This window comes from Leptodactylus fuscus, chromosome 7 (genome assembly GCF_031893055.1).
Source record: "Leptodactylus fuscus isolate aLepFus1 chromosome 7, aLepFus1.hap2, whole genome shotgun sequence".
NCBI lineage: Eukaryota > Metazoa > Chordata > Amphibia > Anura > Leptodactylidae > Leptodactylus > Leptodactylus fuscus.
Window position 1 is genome coordinate 50330803 of NC_134271.1, and position 20916 is coordinate 50351718.

At 40.5% G+C, this 20916-nt stretch overlaps 1 protein-coding gene across 2 annotated transcripts; it reads right to left on the reverse strand.

The window, feature by feature from the left end:
* Window positions 1–2134: 2134 nt before the first annotated feature.
* Window positions 2135–20469, reverse strand: NUP93 (nucleoporin 93). Of its 2 annotated transcripts, none has more exons than XM_075281850.1 (22): window positions 20419–20469; window positions 17506–17692; window positions 16035–16152; window positions 13708–13770; window positions 11763–11891; window positions 11407–11481; window positions 11085–11177; window positions 10750–10889; window positions 10487–10619; window positions 10253–10410; window positions 8577–8742; window positions 7899–7992; window positions 7628–7819; window positions 7075–7201; window positions 6093–6165; window positions 5972–6016; window positions 5712–5828; window positions 5082–5200; window positions 3590–3707; window positions 3137–3220; window positions 2624–2752; window positions 2135–2535 (listed from the first exon to the last, which is right to left on the reverse strand). In XM_075281850.1, the coding sequence occupies exons 2-22, from the start codon at window positions 17682–17684 to the stop codon at window positions 2425–2427; spliced, it is 2463 nt and encodes an 820-aa protein (XP_075137951.1). In that variant the 5' UTR covers window positions 17685–17692; window positions 20419–20469; the 3' UTR covers window positions 2135–2424. The 2 variants fall into 2 exon arrangements, with proteins under 2 accessions (XP_075137951.1, XP_075137952.1); XM_075281851.1 differs by having other exon boundaries at window positions 20404–20423.
* Between the last annotated feature and the right edge of the window lie 447 nt (window positions 20470–20916).

Here is a 20916-nt window from a genome sequence, read left to right on the forward strand (position 1 = left end):
TCATAGAAAGACTGTACTAGGCTTGAAAAAGACAGAGGGCCATAAACATAAGGGGCATAGAGGACCTGTTATGAGGAGAGACTAAAGCTAAGGACCTATGTAATGAGCTGCAGCCAAAAAGCGCTGTAGAAAAGACCATAGTGAAAATGCATTGTGTTTTTGTTTGTTTGTTTTTTCACAGAAAGTGCACAGAATTTTCCTCTGCAGACTTTCTGTTCCTTTATACCTATAAGGAAAATGGCAACATTTCCATAGGTATAATTATAATGCTACGATTTATAAAGATGCAGAGGTTTTTGAAATCGCAGCATTTCCATTGAGGATATTTTACTGCAATGTGTGGGTGGGATTAGCAAAAGTTCCCATCCACTTTGCAGGGACTGCGAAACGTCGCGGTTTTTAATTGAGGTGTTTACCCTACACGTTGGTCTCTGGCCTTTAGCGACCTTTGTGCCTCTGGACACATCCTCCTCTATCCTGAGGGCAGAACAAAAATAGGAAGCTGAAAAAACAGCACCATAAAACAAACATAAAAGAAGCATCAAAAAACAGTGGAAACCAAGAGTAGATTTAAATAAAGTAGTACAACCTGTCCTTTAATGTTCTCTCCCTTTATGATCCACACGTGGTTTTGGCTTCAGAACTTAATCAGAAAACCTGAACATAGAAACAGACCCTAAGGGAATAGTGGGTTAATAGAGGAAAACCCACAATCCAGAGCCTTATCTATTGCCCAGGGTAAACCACAACTACAAAGGGCAGCATTCACTATAGACCCAAGTTGTGCACTACACAGACAGGCCACTGATTTACAAGAACTATGTAATGCTTCATTTCCCCTGTGGTGGCGCTGCAGGGTATCCACACAGATTACAGGGGATCACCGAGACCTCAGCAGCAGAACATCTTATCATCGAAGAAGGATCCTAACAAACAGGGATTGTACAAAGCGATCAACCCCTTTCAATTCCTAACTGAATGAAGACCCTGCTGCATTCACAATATAACAGATCTACCATGAAACTTTCTACAAAGGGTAAAAAAAAAAACCTTTTCATTTTCAATGCATCAGATTACAAGTCTCATTAAGGTTATTGAAGTCTTAGGTCACATGCAGCTGTAATGGGCCCAAAAGATAGAAATCTTTATCAAGAGCATTTGAGACAGCGAGCAAATTAGTTTTACTACAATGAGTTTGGCAGTATCCTGGGAAGTTAATGGAAAAAGTGTATTGTCTGCCCTAAGGGTAAGGGGAAATTTATGTAAGGTGGAATTAACCCTGTTTGTCCTGGAAACAGTTAGTAGTGCAATACAACGCTCACAGGTAGAACAAGGATGGACACTGCAATAGACTTTTACTTTAGGTTAAAGAAATACTGATGTTGCTCAAAGTATTCGCACATATTTGCAATTCACTACAGACTCTGCCATTTACTGTACACTATGATATAAATTGTCTTTAATAGGAATTTAAAAAAAGCTACAATAGAGAGCAACGCTATATATATATATTTATATTAAAAAGTCATATTGCCACCCAAGAAGTATTTTTTAATCGTTATTTTACCTGCTACATGAATGAAGGTAAAAGGAGAAAAAAAAAACCCAAAAACTAAGCAATGTACTTTGTAATTCATTAGTCAAGCCCATAAATCACGCTTGTTGGTCAAGGAATGTTTCTCTGCAGCTCTAAAAACCTTGCAGAAATATATACCTGGAATTGTTTACAGAGATCAAGGGTAGATAAAAAGAGAACACTGACTAAAAGAGTCAGCCAGTATAACCTAGGGCAAAGACTTTGGTGAAATACAGTAATAGAATGAGTAATTCAAATATCTCTACAGAGCGTGCACATAATGTGCAGGTCAATGCCACAAAGGGTCTGGTAGGGAACGTCCACCTTCACAATGATTTATTGTTATTTTTCAACCACTCCTAAAATGAAACAACATTGCAAATAGTCTTCAATAAAAATTACAACAATGGTTGACTGGATAAAGGTCTTTTTATCAGCCATGTTATAAGATTTTTATTCTTATCAGGGTAGTTTTAACCCAACCAGGGGTCCCTGACACTATGGCTTTCTTCAGACATAAGGCAGGAAATCACTACTTTAGGGACTGCAGGGTCCTGCAGAAGCAGGTAATCCACACCACCCATGTGGACTTTTGCAAAGTGGCCAGGAGTTTCCTTTAGCCTCTGTGGGAATACACGTGGAAGATATTATGTTAGTCAGAATCAGACACATTTTTTTGAAGCAAGCTTGTGAAGGACTATTCCAGTCGAGACTCCAAATCCAAGAAGGAGCTGATGGACAGAAATAAATCAACAGGATCTTGAAAACAAAATAAGTTGTATTTGGGATATAGTAACAACAACAATACTAAACATAGTGCTTGTAAAAGGTTTAAACAAATATCGGAATCAGTTCATCAAGACTTCCATCTGTACAAGCCGTGCATTTGTGTCTCCAGACATTCTGAATGGAATCATTCCAGCAAAAGTGATCAGAGCCCGGGCTTGACTGCGTAACACCTGCATGAAACAAAAGCATTTAGTGACACACATAAACAAGAGAAACAATCAACTATATATATACCCAAAACACCAGACTACTACCCACCAAGTCTTTATCTTCTGATACTCGCTGTGGTCTTCCAAGTGTAGATGGGCCACTGCTCTTCAACCTCTTGTATTTGGTGTATAATATGTTCATTGTAGCAAGAAGAACTTCTGATAAATTATGCCTGACCTGGAAATAGCATAAGTAGAGATAAACAAAATAAGCTTACTTCAATAGGTTAATAGCATAGACAGGTGAACAGAGTGTTCCCTTGCCATTTAACAGCATGAAATGATATTTGTGTTGGACCAGACATGGTATTACGTCTGTACTTGCAACTGTGCCCAACTTTGCAGTTCATCCATTTTGCTGAACATGGCTAAGCTGCACTAGCAGAGAAGTCCACTTCCAGAGTTGCCATGTCTGATACACAAATGTGGTGGCGATTTATTCTGCAGATTGGTGGGTCGACTTGTGCTTTTTTTTTTTTTTTTTTACTGCACATCCTAAAGACATTGAAAACCACTTCATACTTTTGCTTGATATTATATGCATATCTCTTTGTTCACTTACCTCATCACTGAAGTTTCTGAATGCAGCAACTCTCTCCTCCACGGTGTCCTGGCTCAGAGGCACAATCTTCAACCTCTCAATAATCTATTAACAAGATAAAGATATTAAGACACAAAAGTATTGGCCTTAAAGGGATACTGCCATCTCATAAAGTGAGGCATATAGTTATTATATGCTACCACCTACAGTAATCATTGGTGTGGGTCTGATTTAGTGCTGCAGCTCCTTTACTTTTTGGGATTGGTAGGTCTAAAATAGTGCACACTAATGTGTCAAAGTGATGGCATATCCTAGTGATAAAGCCACTACTTCACGAAACTGGAGCAGCCCTTTACCTCCACTTCAAATATAGCGTGAAGTCTACTAATTCAGAAACACTCCTATAAAAATGATTACGTCTTTTAAACACAATCACCCCAACTACAGATGTTTGATGCCGCCTTACAAACTTACATCAAATGCTAAATCCACGTGGCCAGAATGATAGTTATCAAAGAAAGTCATGAGATCCAACAGCAGATAAAATGTAGAGTTTACTGCTTTTTCTGCGCTTACACCTTGTGATCTGTACCTGGAAATGAAAAAAAATATTGGGTTTATATTATATGAAGACTAAAGATGACTGTCACTCATCCACACAAGCATCTTGCTAAAAACCAACATAAAAACATCTAGCAGTAAAAAGGATTTACCGTATTTTTCGGACTATAAGACGCACCTAGGTTTTAGAGGAGGAAAATAGGGGAAAAATTTTGAAGCAAAAAATGGTAAAATATTTAATATATGGGAGTTGTAGTTTTGCAACAGCTGCAAGGCCACATTGACAGGTGACCCTGCAGCTGTACGGGGACGCATAAAGTGCGTCTTATAGTCCGAAAAATACGGTAAGTAGAAACAGGAATTCAAATGCTCGTTTTGCAAAGTCGTCAATTCATTAAATAGTCACAAATTTTTCAGGCAACTTGGTCTCCTTTCATAGAGCATGTGATTCTCCCTTCTATCCAATTTGAAGTTCACTCTTTTCTATGGGAAGTTTGCCCATAGACACAAGATCGACGAGGAGGTTCTGTTCTGTCTTCACACAGTGAATGCAGATGGGAGAGGTTGATTCTCCTCACACCACACAAACACACACGTCTGCAAACTGTTGCTCTGTGAAAAAACTGAACAGTTTGCAAATCTCACAACTTACAATGTAAGAAAAGCCTACATATGTACTTGTATGTACTTCTAGCTGCTTGCATGATTAGAGATGGGATATTATTCACAGGCAGCAAGTAGCTTTAATGACTATGTGCATGTTTTTTTTTTCTCTTGTGTTTCACCTGCTTGTCTGCATGTATTTGCTGTCCAGTGTTCCTAGATGACCAACATTATGGTCACTTGGGCTTTCCTCAGCTATTTGTTTGGTATTTTATAGTTACTCCTGGCAGAACAGTATCAGTAATGAATAGGGGAGGGGGCAGACTGACCCTTATTGTACAAACCCACAGCCTGAGACAAATGTAAAATGTGTTTCAGCCATAATGTGATTATTAGAGATGAGCGAGTACTGTTCGGATCAGCCGATCCGAACAGCACGCTCCATAGAAATGAATGGATGCACCTGGTAATTCCGCTTTGACGGCGGTCGGCCGCTTAACCCCCCGCGTGCCGTCTACGTCCATTCATTTCTATGCGAGCGTGCTGTTCGGATCGGTTCATCTCTAGTGATTATTAGTAGCAGAAAAACTGATAAGAAATAATTTATGACTGCTTATACAGTCATAGAATAGACTGCCCAGCAAGACCCTGCACACATTTCAACTTTTAATGAAAACTCAGGTACTTCTCAATGCAATCTTGAAGAGTGTGCAGTCTTGCTCAGTACATTTTGATGATGACTTTGCCTCCTCTAAACTGCTGAACATCAGATTTTGATGCAATAAATAGAGAATCATCTCACCTTTCAGCAATAGACAGCGCCATATTTTTCAGTCGCTCCTTGTTAGACTGCGGAGAGCTGATTTGAGAAATAACCGGACTCAACAACTTATTGATCAACTCCAAAACCTTGTCTGGATTCTGCAGAAAGAGATGAACAAAATATCCAGATGTGAACATGCACTTCAAATAATTGTACCTGTTCAGAAGCCATGAGAATTCGCTAATGTGTGGCAAAAGCATTAAAGGTCTTGGCAATTTAAAATTAACTTCAGACTGCTGTCACTTATTATGTGGTGCTCTTAACTCCTTTGCACAGTTTTCCCTATTGATTAAGACACCCTGCCCCTGTTCTGCTTTATCCACGGCTTGTGTGGACGGCGCTGCCATCAATAACATAGCAGAAGACCATATAGGTCACTCTTCCACCATGCCTGTGTGTTTGCACTGACTCTTTTTAAATAAATCTATGTGCAATTCAGTTTTGATCTAAATGATTCTCTGAGAGATAGTCAAGACATTATAGTCAAATAAAAACTTTTGGTGTAAATACAGATTCTGCACTGAAGAATTATTTTCCTAACCTCCCTTTACAACAATGCACTAAATATTAACATGGAATGTTCATTGGGAAACAATGCGAGATATTTACCTTTGCCAAGTCATACAGCTTAGCAGCTTCCTCAAACAGCCCCTTCTGTTCTGCTACAGATGCCACCTCGCTTATGATAGGATTTGTGTCCCTTGTAAATTTATCAATTGCGCCAGGCTGCCAAAATAATACAAATGTTAAAAGATGGGACAACCTGGCATAAAACAAAACTGACAGCCATAATCATGCTGCACATTCTGACAATAAGCTTATAATGTCAGAGCTTTATACGTTTTTTGTAAAGTGACAAATTCCATTACCTTTCTTGTACCATCTTTCTCCAACTTCCCAAGAAGCATATCAAACTATAAATGAAAGAGAAAAATAATCAGATGCCAACTTAAAAAGAGGAATGAGTATTAAGACCAGAAGTGTCTGTACCTCTCGACTTTCAATCACTAGTTCACTGACGCATCGAAGGAACATATTCTTGTCTTGACTGTCCTTATCATTTCTGCAAGAAAAAAAAAAGGCTTGCAACGCAGTCCCAGCACTAAAACACACACGTCCATGCCATTTCAAATTACAATCCAGCATTTGTAATAATGGATAAGAGAAAGGGTGTGTGGCTTAGCCTATTTTCTCTCCAATTGGGAAGTAAGCTCTAATATTCTGAAAACTGAGTTACAGCTTACACCTTCTCTATGCTGCAAGTCCCCATCTAACTCTTCTGCTAATAATATATGATGTAGTACAATCTGAAGGGTTCCTGCCGCTATGGCAGATATCTACGTGAATGTTTGTTTCAGGTACATATTTTTAAAAAGTATTTCTAGTTTTAATACATCTGGTCATAAATGAGTAGTATAAGTTAATATAAGAAACTTTGTAATAGATCTCAATTAAAAAAAAAACTGCTTTGCTCTCCATTAATCAGGCTGAGTTACTTTTAACATAGAAGTCTATGGATAGGGAAGGGGCAGGAGGCTTAAGGAAAGACACAAATAACTGCAATGGCTAAGCACTGAAACTGCTCTACCACTGTACAGAACCAGGCAATAAATCAATTCACTTGCTGGCAGCAGCCTCCGTCCCCCCCTCCCAAAGTCTTGTGTATGTGAAGGTTGAATATGGAAACGTGTGCTACTGGACATTCTGTATGAAGGTAAGCAGGAGAAAATCAGCATGACACGTGTAGAAGGAAACATTATTCTTTACGATATATTACAATGCTGTAATACAACAATACTTTCTAATAAATTTATACATGAATAGATGCTTTGAAATAAAAAATACACACAGCAAAAAACAATTCTCAAAATATCGGAAGGGACAAATGTCCCCCTTTCTGATCACTGCATACCTTTAAATCAATGCAAATAGAATCTTTAACAGTCTACTCTTTGGTTTTCATAACACCCACCTGAGGAAGTAAAAATATTGCAGAGCTTCTCGGGGGTCTGTTGGTTCAAACTTCCGTGTGTAAAGCATAAGGAGACGGACAAAGTTGAGACGTCTGACACCAACAGGGTCCCCTCCTTCCTGGCTCACTGCAATGACAAATGCAAAACTGTATAACATATTTACAATACCTACCTACCAACTACTGAGTAGCTCATCTAGACTGACAACCTGAGTGGGACTTGACTAGTTCTAGGCCCAGCCATACCGTGTGTGTGAGTGTGTGTGTGTGTGTGTAGCGCTCTGTTCTCCCAAGTAAACAAATAGGATGTGCTCCCTTATATATGTGTATACACAAACACACTGCATATCAAAGAACATTAGCTGAACGATAATGACAGACAGTATTCAATACTGACAAAATAAGGAAAAGCACAAAAACAAAACAGTATTAATGAGAAGAATTACTGGCCATCTACAGTCCTATCACTTGGCTATCAGTCTAAGCTATGTCATGTCAAGATACAGAGAAGGAAAGCAAATATGACATAACTATAGAGAACTTGCATACTTACACAGTTGTGCACTCTGTGAAGAGGACTTCAAAAGCAACTTAAGTTCAAAAAGAGCAAGTGCCACATGCACTGCGTGACAGCGTGTGCGCTCTGTACGGAACAAGTGGGCAATAGCGGCCTCAAACTGCGCAGTAAGAAATAGGACTTGAAAATACAGGAAGGGATGCTGGTTAGCAGCAAAATGCGATTCCCCTGAAACACAGAACAATCCCATAAAAATCCTGTACAGATTTGGAATGCATTTTTGCATACATATTTGTAGTCTATGTACCATAGTCTTCAAGGAGCTGCTTCTGGAACTGTGGCAAAGTAAGCCTGTCTTGAGGAGAGCTGCTAGTGTCATCATCAAAGCAAATCTGATTCAACTGTATGAAAAAAAATACAGAACACTGAGATGCAGAAGAAATATGGTATCTGTCTCTGGTATCACCCATTGCTTATCTGTACTAAATGCTACTCAGGGTATTATTAAAAAAAATATTAGGCCATGCAAAAAAGGTGAAATGTTTTAACCATGTGCCTCATTTTAATGATGGACCTCCAGATTCAGTAAGTATGCCATAAATAGCTCAGAATACTTCTTTAGGCTAGAGCTGCATGCAGAAAAGAAACTTTTTTATGCAGATTGTATAAAATTAGTAAAACTTAAAAATACAGAAAAGGCGGTATGCACAACATGGATGTCATCTGTATGCCACCCATGCATCCACAGACCCATTCATTGAGGTCAGTGAGAACGGTCCACAAAACTGATCAGGAATAGGATCTGTCCTGAGTTTTGATCACGGGCCTCTGAGCCTCTTGAGAAAGTAAGCCAACAAACAAGGTGGAAACTTAGGTCCATGACGACAATGACAATTCTACTGCAAAGTGTCAAGGTTAGAAAAATCTGCATAATGTGAGCTCGCTATCAGAAATTATAATTTTGCCTGTGAATGTCACCACTCACCTTCAACCACAGATAGTCTTCGGTTTTATCTGCCACCTCATTATGATTATCTGCCACATCGCAGCGGCCAATGATACAGTAGACAGCTCTTTTATAGGGATCAGTGCTTGACCTTACAGCTCTTCTGTAATGTAGGCGGAGTTTGTTTTCTGTTGAAGGACATAACCTGGAACAAGAGAACCCATTCAAGATAAATATCTGGACTGGAACAGCTTCTAGAAATTACTATATGGACAGAAGTACACCTACACATTGCACTTAAAGGAGCTGTTAGGTCCCATACTAAATCCAATGGAGGACTTTCTACAAACTTTAGAGTATGTCTGTGGGTATTTGATTCATGAAGTCAGACACAGATGTTGAGAGGGCCTGGTGCAGGGTCTGCAATCTTTATCATTGTGTTCGATGGGGTTGAGGTCAGGTCTCTGTGCGGGACAGTCAAATTGTTCCACACTAAACTCAAACCCTTTATGGACCTTGCTTGGTGCACAGTTATATTGGAACAGAAAAGGACCTTCCCCAAACTGTTCTCAAAGTTCAATTCATGCAATTTTACTTAATATCATTGAAAGCTGAAGCATTAAGATTTCCTTTCACTGAAACTAGGAAATATAGACTAACCCTTAGTATTACCCCTCTTCCACCATGCTTTACAGTTTGCACAGTGCAGACGGGCATGTAATGTTCTGGCATTTGTCAAACCCAGACTCATCTATTAGCCTGCTAGAGATCACACTCCAATGCTCCAGAGTCCAGTGGCAGTATACTTCACACTGCTCCATTCATCTCTTGACATTGTGCTTAGTGATCTGAGGCTTTCATGCAGCAGATTGGATATGGAAACCCGGGTCATGAAGTTCTTGTCGCACAGTTTTCGTGCTGGTTTTAATGGCAAGAGAGGTTTGGAAGTCTGCAGTTACTGAGTTAGCACAGTGTTGCCAACTATGGATGTTAGCACTTGGCAATGCTGCTCAGTAACTTTACACAGGTTTTCTACTTCATGGTTGAGGTTTCTAAGCACTTTCACTTTTCAAAGATACCATTCAAAGCTGCAATTTCAGAAAGAAATTGCAAAAACTATTACAAAAACCATTCTGGAATTTAGTGAGTTCTTTAGTGCAGCCCATTCTTTCACAAATGTTTGTAAAGGCAGACTGCATGGCTGGGTGCAGGATTCTATACAACACTAGCAATGGCACTGAAACATCTAATTTATTTTTTTTAATGTAGATTGTAAGTCCCATAAAGGGATCACATTGTACATTTATTTTCCTATTAGTATGTTTTTTGTAGAATGGGAGGAAATCCATGCAATCATGGGGAGAACATACAAACTCCTTGCAGATGTTGTTCCTGGCAGGATTCGAACCCAGGACTCCAGTGCATAAGACAACACAAGTATAATGGGCTGTGATGAAAGGCAGTAAAGCATGTGAACTTGCATATGTAAAAGTTACATCCTCCTATATTGTACTTCAAATTACCTGTCTAATAATATCATGTTACTGAATTCTTAAGACAGAAAAAAGTATGAATAGTTCTACTACACTAGAAACTAATGACATTTCTAGAAGATCCTAGAGAACTGTAGAGAATCAGTTCTCCCGTAGACACATACAAATAACAATCCAAACATTAAGCAGCAGAGATCAGCCGTCAAGAATTACTGCAGTTACCTGCGATCATCGCTGTGAACATATTCTTGAAACCAGTTCTTGAACTCCCCCAACTGATGCTGAACTCTGTTCACGACCTGCTGTGCTGCTAAAATATCTCCACAGCGCAGGCAGTAGTATATCAGGGCCCAAACTGGGTATCCATCCAGTTCACCATCCTGTAAATTTACAATTACTTAAGCATTGTTCTTCATACACACTATTATTTATAAAACATGACCTAACTATAGTCACCTGTAGTCCAGGGATAGGAGCAGGAAGCCTGATATTAAGGAAGCTCCGCACTATATGGTAAGTGCCAGGGACACCTCCCAGCTGTGCTTGCTGCAGGTTGGCATATACACTCGTCATTGTGTAGTTTTTATAACTGCAAATAAATTACATATGAGAGCTATGCACAAGTAAATCGATTCACTAGCCTAAGCACCACTTCCTTCTCAATAGATCACCGCTATTGAGCAGTATCCCATTTCATACTAGTAGGCGGCCACCATTACCTTTCTTCCAAGAACCTTAAAGCTTGTCTAACAAAAGCCATCTGCATCTGAACTGAGCAGCGACTTTTCAGTGTATCAGAGGCTGGAACCAGCAGAACATCAGTCATCTGTTTCACCATTGCCCAAACATCAGAAACGTTCTGCGGAGAAAAGTTAACCAGTGAGCTATAAATCATGTACAATTAAAAAAACAATAAACACGATCAAGGTAAATATTATTGGGGGTGGGGAATAAAAGATTGATTTATGTATATTGATATATGTATACATCAAAAAAGATAAAACCAATGAAAAAAAAAAGCACACATTTGTGATGTTACAGATTTCCTTCCTACCTTATCATCCAATCTCTCAGCAACGGCCGTGCACAGGTCTACTAGGTTTGGCTTCAGGTTTCCACTTACAACCTTCTCGTTGTACACGTAGATCTGAAGTGAAGGTTCAATAACAATACATCAAGAAGATATTCTGTTTGCTAGTGTCAAGCGTAGCGAATTATTATTTACATTTTTCTATTCCATTTTATGACCAGAAAAAGAAAATACCAGCAGTACCAGATTTATCAAAACAGGCATCAACAGTGCCTGTCACACTACACTGAGTAGAATAGGCTCTGTCAGGTTCCTGTCATGCTGTCTGTCTCTTTAGACAACTCACCTGTCGTGCATAGGCCATTTCCACATTATCGAGAGAACTGCGACCTGGGGCTCCAAGATCACTGATGTAACTTGTCTGCCACAGAAGCAAATTACAATATTAAACTCAGAAATCATCAATAGCAAAACAGAAAACATAAATCTAAGACCAATAGAGATGAGCGAACACTGTTTGGATCAGCCGTTCTGAACAGCACGCTCCCATAGAAATGAAAGGAAGTACCTGGCACGTACACTTTGCCGGCGGCCGGTCACCGTCCCAGGTGCTTCCATTCATTTCTATGGGAGCGTGCTGTTCGGAACGGCTGATCCGAACAGTGTTCGCTCATCTCTAAAGACCAACAATCGAGTTCATACCTCAGCCTCCTGTGAGAAGCCCAAATCATCCTCTCCAGAAGCAAGCAGTGTGTGGAGAATTCGCTGTTTTATCTGCTCCCACTCAACAAGCATTGACTCCCTATGGTATTCTTCTGCCATAGCAAATGTCTGTGGAACAAACATATTCCTTTCTGATAAATGCGGTTCCTGCATTATCATACCGCAGGTAAGCAGAACATTACTTTGTTTACATTGGGAGATCTGCTGCTGACAATCATTTATGTTAAATAAAAGCGGCAATTGACAGTTGAGTTTGCTTGGTGACCCTTCGCACATGTAAGTTAGGTTCACATGGTGCTTCTTTAATTAAGAAATGCATGCTTTCTGAAGGGGCACGCTCCAGCAACAACACTTTTTTCCATCCCTGCACCCTCAACTGATTGTCACGCTCCAGGCTTCTTTCATGTATATTGCACACACCTCTCTGCAGTACAACTTCTCAGCTCCTGGCCACACTACACTTTTATTTTCATATTTCTCTCTTTGCTCAGTCCCATGATACATCAGCACCACAAGAAAAAAAGACTGCACTGAGACAACCTGCTGTGGAGCACTACAATTATCTATCTGTGTATATTTTCCCAAATAATCTGAGACTACAAGGGCTAGTTCACACGGGGAAGAGGGGGCAGATTTTGACACGGAATCCACCTCGAAATCTACCCCCTCCCAATAGAGGTCTATGAAGACCGCTAGCGTTCTTTTTTCCGCTAACGGTTTGTTCCTGCTCGCGCAGAAAAAAAGCGGGCTGCCCTTTCTTCAGGCGGATTCCGCGGCTGATTCAGCCTTGGTGTCTGCCTCACGACAGCACCCTCCGGACTAGGCCTATTCATTTGGACCTAATCCGGAGCGGAAAGCCGCGATGGAATGTGTTCACGCAGAACCCCATGTAGCCCTAAGTATACATTCAGGGATGCTGATCTGTGAGCTCCTTCTTTAAAACTGTGTGAAAGGAACTGTATGTTCACCAGTAGTCAGTGACAGAAGTTTCTGTCTTCCCATTTAGAGAGCCTGTGTGTTACAGTCCATTATACTGGAAATCAGCTACCTTTGCTTTATCTGGCCAGAGTAGAAGTCATATGACTCAAAATCGACGCTAAATTCTGCTGTACTTATCACATTCTAATTCAGTCGGATCCTAAGACAAATCTGTTGGGTCTATTGGAAGATGGGGCGGACATGGAATCTACTGAACCTGTGAGTATTTCCAGAATTCTATACCAGGCCAGGAAGCTATTGGCTTTCCTTTGGCAGGATACATCTGCCTACACTTAGGGAGCTGAAGACTAAAATGAGTGTGCAAACTCTGGTTGGACACCACAGGGCTTCACTCAAGGGTCCTGTTGTCGGGATTGTGTCTTCCCATAGGAGCCTTGTTGAATCCGCTGTGAGGATTCCTGACCAGTATTCTCTACAGATTCCTTGTACTTTATGTCATATGTCACATGCGCTCTAATGTTGATGCCAACTGCATGTAACCTCTGTATGCAAAATGTTAAAATGTTGTTTGGGTATCATTTTATCATTTTTGGGGATGGGAGTTTCAGGGGCATTTTCAGACACGGTATATTATTACTATGTTAATCATGCTGTATACGGTTTCGTTCGGACTGCGTTTCTATGTCTGTCTCTTTTTATCACACTTATTTGATGTGTTTGTTTGGAACACATTCCGCTAAGTGAACATACCAATACACAATAACAACTAATACTAAGTAATACAGTGTAAAGTACATATACTTTGCAACTTACTTAGATGGGAAAACCCTTTTAGCGTATGTATGTTACTGTACAAGGTTACTGAATAAAGAGAAGTATAACATGCGATCTATTATTGTGAACATTGGTGACTCATGACTAAACAAATATTAAAAGTTATTAAACATTATATTAAAAGTAGTTGTTTGTGTTTTTAGCCACTTACCCTTCTCCTCGATTCATCAATAGCAGACAAAAGGGCATTATCCTTCTCGTTCTTCAAAAAACCCTACAAATAAAACAGAAAGCAAGTGTTATGTGTATATTTATATACAGCATTCTGGCACAGTAATTTTTGGGATCAACTGGTTGGTAATTGCAGCTGCAGCCACAGTCCAAATAAACTATTGCATTAGTGAACTTTAAAGGGATTCTACCACTAAAACTCTGTCGGCTCTACCAGTGTCTCGCTGTACATCTGTAACTTTTTCATATTGTATGGAGCTGGGTGCGGTGTCTTTTTTATGCGGGACAAGATAACATTATTATTGATACCATTTGGGGAAAGATCTGATGCTTTGACCACTCTTTATTAAATTTTTATAGGAGGCAAAGTGTTAAAAAAAAATTATTTGGCTATTTTGATTATTTTTATCGCTACGCCGTTCATCGTATAGGATAAATATTTCAATAGTTCGGGCATTTTGGAGCACAGTGATACCTAATGTGTTTGTGCTTACTTTTATATCTGATCTAGGGAAAGGGGGTGATTTGAACATTTGTATTTTTTTTAAATACTTTTAAAAACTTTTTTTCTTCTTTTACATTTATGATCAGACTCCCTAGGTACCTTGAAACCTTCAATAGGCTTCCAGTTGTCATAGCAACCTATTGCCGCCCTATGGTGATGTTCAGGAGGGGCGGCAATCGGTGTAAAATGGTAGCGCCCGTGCTGCCTGCGCAATTTAGACGCTGCGGTCACATTTGACTACAGCATCTAAAGGGGTAACATCCGTGATTGGTGCGGGCACCGACTGGTGCTGGCTATATTATACTCCATGTGACTCAGGAGTATTACGTCCTGGGTCGCTAAAGGGTTAAACTTGATTTATTGTATTCCTCTGTATCATCCTGTTTCACTATTCACTGACTCTATTGTGTCTTGCCTGTTGATATCTACATTATGTTGTACTGCTCCAATTCCAGGCTCTGTTGGATGGTTTGTGGCATGTGGAATACATGTGGGCCCAATTATGGATTAGGGGGGTGGTAATGTGGCATATTTTTTTTTTTCTTTTTGGTAAGCTTCTGTTTGCATACCTACGTACCTTGTTTCCATCTTATGTTGTATGTTTTTATTTTATTATTCGGTCTGGTGTGCACTTTCAATAAAACGAGTTTAAAAAAAAAAAAAATTTATATCCATGTTTGTCCAACACAGATTAAATCAGAATCAGTCTATCATCAAAGAGCTAATGAAAAAGTCAGTGACTTACTAAACCATAAAATGCCTACCCTAAATAGTCCATCTACTGCTCTGTATTTTCACTTCAGCGATCTATTAAACGGTCCCTAAATTTTCAGATAACAGCCTCATTTAATAGAGTATGTGAATCTGGACCAAAACGTTATGCACTTTATTTAAAATTGTGACCGATTTCTGCCTACAAATCTCTCTAAGGCAGGGGCCCCATGTTGCGGAAAAGCAGCTTCTTTTGTTGCAGATTTTGCTGCGGTTTTTTGAGCCAAAGCCAAGAATGGCTACAAAAAGAATCTGAAATATATAGGAAGATCTTATACTTCTACCTTTTGTTCAATCCACTTCAGGCTTTAGTTAAAAAAAAAAAAAACGCAGCAAAATCTGCAACAAAAAAGATGCGTTTCCGCAATGTGGGGCTTTAGCCTAAGACTGAGGCCCCACATTGCAGACACGCAGTTATTTTTGTTGCACATTTGGCTTCGGTTTTTTGAGCCAAAGCCAGAAGCAGATTGAGCAGATAGTAGAAGAATAAGAACTTCCTATATATTTCCCATTCCTTTTGTAGCCATTCAAGGCTTTGGCTCAAAAAAACGCAGCAAAATCTGCAACAAAAAAAAGCTGCGTTTCCGCAAAGTGGGGCCTCGGCCTTAAGGTCCTGACACTAGGTGTCTCCCTTCTATCTAATTCACTGTTCTGCTCCTTGTTGTACACACCCTCTGCCCAAGAGAGAAATTAAAATTGCGCTGCAGAAAAACTGATAGGACATCATGTATGAAGGCTTACGCAGCCATAGGCTGCCCAATAAGTCCCTGCACATATTTTAACTTTTCCTGAAAACTCAGATATCCTTTAGTAATTTAAAATGAAGGCAGGCGCATAGCTAGAGGGGGTGCAGGCATAGCAGCCACTATCTGCAAGGAGCTACAAGCCAAGCCTCTAAATGAATATATTTTTAAGGAAAATGTTTGTTCTCGTACCGTGTTAGCCAGTGGTTATGAAATATAAACATATATAATTTTCTTGTCAACCAATGAGATGTAGCATATTCACAATATTATTTATTTTTAACTCACTTGTATATCTGTATCCTTCACTGGCTCAAGAGGTTCAAATGTTGTGGCAGCACTCAGGCTCTCAAGTCTCTGAGATATGTGAGATATGTCCAATCCTTTGGACCCCAACAACACAGACCTATAGGGGAACAAGAAGAAGAATACTGTAAAACATCATGTAATATACTTTATTAACAGATTTTAGCTGCTTTCCATAAAATCCTGCACTGAAATAGACTTTCTGTCCCTTCTTTCATTCACTGCTTCTCATGGAAGTATAGGGAGGGAGACGGAAGGAGAGGAAGGGAAGGGAGGGTAGAGTAAGGAAGGGAGGGGATGGTAAGGTGAGTGGGGTTAGTGAGGAAGCTTCATAGCAGGAAGCTGAAGTATGTAAACAAACTCAGAAGATACCAGGAGCTCCCAGAACCAACTAGAAATCACTCAAAACAGACATAAAAAAAGCAAAACAAAACACTTTTTTGCCTGGAAAACCCCCTTAAGCTAAGACCCCACTGGGCGGAAATGCAGCGTTTTTGGGCATTGCAGAAACGCAGCGGACAAAAACGCTGCGTTTTACAGTACCAGCATAGTGAATGTAATTTTGGCTAATCCTAGCCCCACACTGCGGGGAAAAATGCTGCGGAAAAGCTGCGCTTTTCAAAAACGTTTGCGTTTTTCAAAAACGCAGCATGCCAATTATAGTTGCGGAAACACTGAGTTTTTCCTCCATAGATTTCTATGGAGAATGTGAAAACCGCAGCATGATAAATGTGTTGCGGAAACTCCGCAGAAACACTGTGTAAAAACATCAAAATCCACAGACAAAAACTCACTGTTTTGCTTGGTTGAGGCTAAGGCTAACTCGAGCAAAAACACAATGAAAAACTCAACAGAAAACTCATGAATTTCTGCTGAAAAACACGATGAAAACCGCATGTACGTGTGCGTTTTTTCCCGCAACATTTAACGCAGCGTCTTCCGGCGTTTTTTTACGCTGTGTTTCCGCCCAGTGGGGCCTTAGCCTTAAGGGTAAGTTCATATGGGTTTTTTGTTCCGGAACCAGAGGCGGAGGCCATCTCAAGGTTCTGGACCAAAAACCGGGTAGCCGCGACTGAAAGCCAATGCACTGCACCAGCATCCAGTCACGCACTCTGCTCCGGATTACGCCCAATGAATGGACCTAGTTGGGAGGAGGGAGTGTCTTCAGGTGGATTTGCAAGGCAACTTCACCAGAACAATGAGCATCTCGCTTCTTTTTTTTGTCGCTTCTGTCGGAAAAAAGAACTGACCGGCTTCCATTGATTTCAATGGGAGCCGTGTTTTTGGTGAGGATTTTTAGGCCGTATCCACCTCAAAATCCTGACCAAAAAGACGGCTCCCATTGAAAAATCTCTGTGTGAACTTACCCTAAAGCTAATATCAATCCAGAAAATAAGACAGGCTATTAAAATCAACAGAGGACAATGGTACTCAATTAAAAATCAGTCCTTACGCTTTAACATTAGCTGACTCTTGTGAGGTGCGGGTCATGGTTCTGGAGCGGAGCCTCTCCCCAGCCTGCTGAATTTCCTGAAGATTTCTTTCCACATGAGGCAACTCTGTTACTCCTTCAGTCTCTGCAGCCAACTGTTCTGCTTGCTGCAGCAGCTCTCCAAATCCCTCGATGTCCATCTTGAGAGCTGATTTGTCAAAGAAAAGCAGAACATCAGCATTTTGCAAAAAATGTGGACAGACAAAACACAGGAAAAAAAATCTTCAGTTTAAAGGGGTTTCTGAGATTTTCATATTGTTTGCCATCAATATCAAATTGAAAGGGGTCTGGCACCCAGAAAATATCAGGAGCATCTGGGATGGCGGTAGCACACAGTACAGAACCAGAAAGCTTCTAACAAAAAGGTGGTTCAGGATTGTTATTTAATGCGAGTTTGTCAACAATAAATTAATTAGAAACCTATCAGAACCTTGAACAGGTGATCCTACAGTTTCCAAATATGCCTTTGTTATTATTCAGCTTTGGAGTCCTATTTTCATAGAAATCGCAGTTTTATTCATATTATTTATTGGGTGCCTTGCCTTTATTGGGCTCAGCTCTAGATTTGCAGGCAAGCAGTTTTACTGTCCATTTGCTTATAAATTAAACATACTTTTGCTAGGTTCACATCTGCGTTCAGGTTTCTGTTTGGGGAGCTGCTTGAGGACACCCCAAACTTAATTTGTTTAAAAAAAAAACAGTTACCTTAGGAAACCCACAGAACCCATATACTATAATGGCACATAAGTCCCAGGGCTGGACAATCGAAAAATAACCAAAATCAAAAGTCAACTGAATTACTAACTTCACATCAATGCCATCCTGTCTCACACTGCCACTGGTAAAAAATAAGTCACAACTGTATGTAATCCAATAGCAGGGGTGTCAGATTATTTTCACTAAGGGTCACATCAGGATTATGGTTGCCTTCAATGGGCATTGTTTGGTATTAAAAAGCTGATGTATATTTTACTCCTTTAACACTGCCTCATAACACAAAAGACATACTGGCCTTTCTCCTTGAAGCATAAACATGTAGTCACGTTTCTAGCTTTGAGTAAACTGCTTTCCCTCTGCATTGTTTTTTTTCTTGTTGAGCCATATTTTACAACTCCACTTGGAAAATTGCCTGAGGTGGAAACACAGCAATCTGTGTCCTTCTGCCAGTGGTAGGCTGAGAGTAAGGAGCCTTGTTATTAGTAGGGTAGGCTGCTCAGCCATTTGTAGTAGCCACAGAACTCCCCATGCACACAATAGTATTACCGACTCACTAAGCTCCTTGTTCATGTGCTCACCTCCCAATGCTCCTGCTATGGACTTTCTAGTGCTACTGCCCTAGAGGCTTAATAAAGAAATCCGAGCTAGAGCAAATCCGAGCAAGTAAGCAAATTAATTCACCACTGTAAAGCAATATGATGCTGGTTTCCATTAGAATTGTGATACTGATGTTAGATCCAGCCATTAGTCTGATATACTCCATGCAGGCTTTTCTCTCCCACTGCATGCCATGATCAACGGTTTCTTCTCTGTAGTCAACAGCAGAGATGGTAAGATGAGAAAGCCATCTACTTCTAATATGTTCTGCTTAACAGGTTGTTCTGAATGCTCTGGGTATACATCTAATAATCCTGGTGTGACCACACTGGCAAAATGCTGCTTGTGTTTACACTATGTACAGTAATGTAAAGTGATAAGAAGAGATAAATAAGGAGTTCAGCGGGGGCATCCTGGTGTAGGGTTGTCAGACATAAACATGAAGCAGCTCCCATCAATTACATTAGTGAAAGCTGTCCTACACGCAAACATTAAGTACCATATTGCAGGGCATCATGGTGATCTTTGGTTGTGCAATAGGAGTCACAAGGAAAATTGCTATATAGCCCTACCCTTATGCTGTTATGTTCGGGGAGCCCGCAGTGTAGCTAACAAAGTGTTTAATTGCCCATTTTATAGTATACTAATGCCTCATGGGATTGATGGCAAAGAAAAGACATGAAACCAAAGATGGGAGTGTGATCAGAAGTTGGATTGTAGATTTATATGCACAATATACATGAAAGAAGGATGGAATGTGACAATTATGTAATGGGTGCAGGGATAAAAAAAGGGGTTTGCTAGACAACTTATTTATTAGTAACCTCACCAAGTAGCTTGTATGAACCACAAATTAGTACAATACATCACAAATGGTATAAGCCTTCAGCACATGTCCAATGTCCTCATATGTGGAATTATTACTGTACGCAGCATTTTTTGTGCAGATACCACACAGACCCCATTTTAGTCTATGGGGTCCACGCGTTTCCTTAGGTGACCGCTTTTTTTTTTATGAAGATAGGTTTCCATTTGGGGCTCCCCAAGTAGACTTCCCTAAATGTAGATGCGATCCAGGGCTAAGGAACGTCTGTTCTTCCAATAACTCAGGATAATTATGGTGAGAGCTGGAGCCTGTGTATAAGCAGCTGTACAATACAGAAGGAGCAGGGAAGGGAACAACAACCAATCAGGTTACGGCTTTCTTTTTTTATATTTACCTTACACAATAAAACCTGTAATCTGATTGGTTACAAATTGGCAACGCCCGGGCCTTACAGCACTGATAAACCATACATTGTTTACCAGGACCAGTCCACAGCATACATGTATGAGCACAGCACATCATGTAGTCTCTACAGTGTTCCTGCCTGTCGTGCTCGCCCCGCCTCTCCACACACCATGCCGCCTGCTCTACTCTCTCTATGTCTTTCACAGCTTTTCCATCTCCCGCGGCCCTGTAATCTCCCAGCACGTCTTGTCGTAAATGACTGCCACTTCCAGCCTTACCACAACCTAAGCGCTACAAAGTATGGCCTGACCCACACGGTGTGCCCGTACCTCTTCTCCGGTGCTCTCCTTCCGCTCTTAAACCGCTACTCTCTGATTGGTCGGCATGTCTTTCCCAGAATTCATTGTGAGTCACACAACTTTATCGACAATAGGAAAGCTTAACAAGGATCCCTGTTGACGGTGACGTGTGTCGGTCTGTAGATAGGTGTTTAGCATAGCCATTACCTCACGTAGTCACCTATAAGTATGGTCGTACTAGTTAATAACATATACAAGTTCATAAAATAGCAGGCCTCATACATGATATAAGATGGGCAGAGTTTGTACAGATTTGGGTGACGTACGGCCCTATGCCAATGACACAGGTGGGCTGGGGTTGATGTAACACAAGTTTGGATTCAGTTGATGTGATCCCGGCTCTTCCCAAATGTTCTTCTTCTAGCTGGACATTCCCTATTTTTGACCCAAGTCTCAAATCTAAGGGCTAGTTCACACGTGAACTGCCCGCGCAGGTTTTGACAGAGAGAGAGACGCGGCGAGCCACGT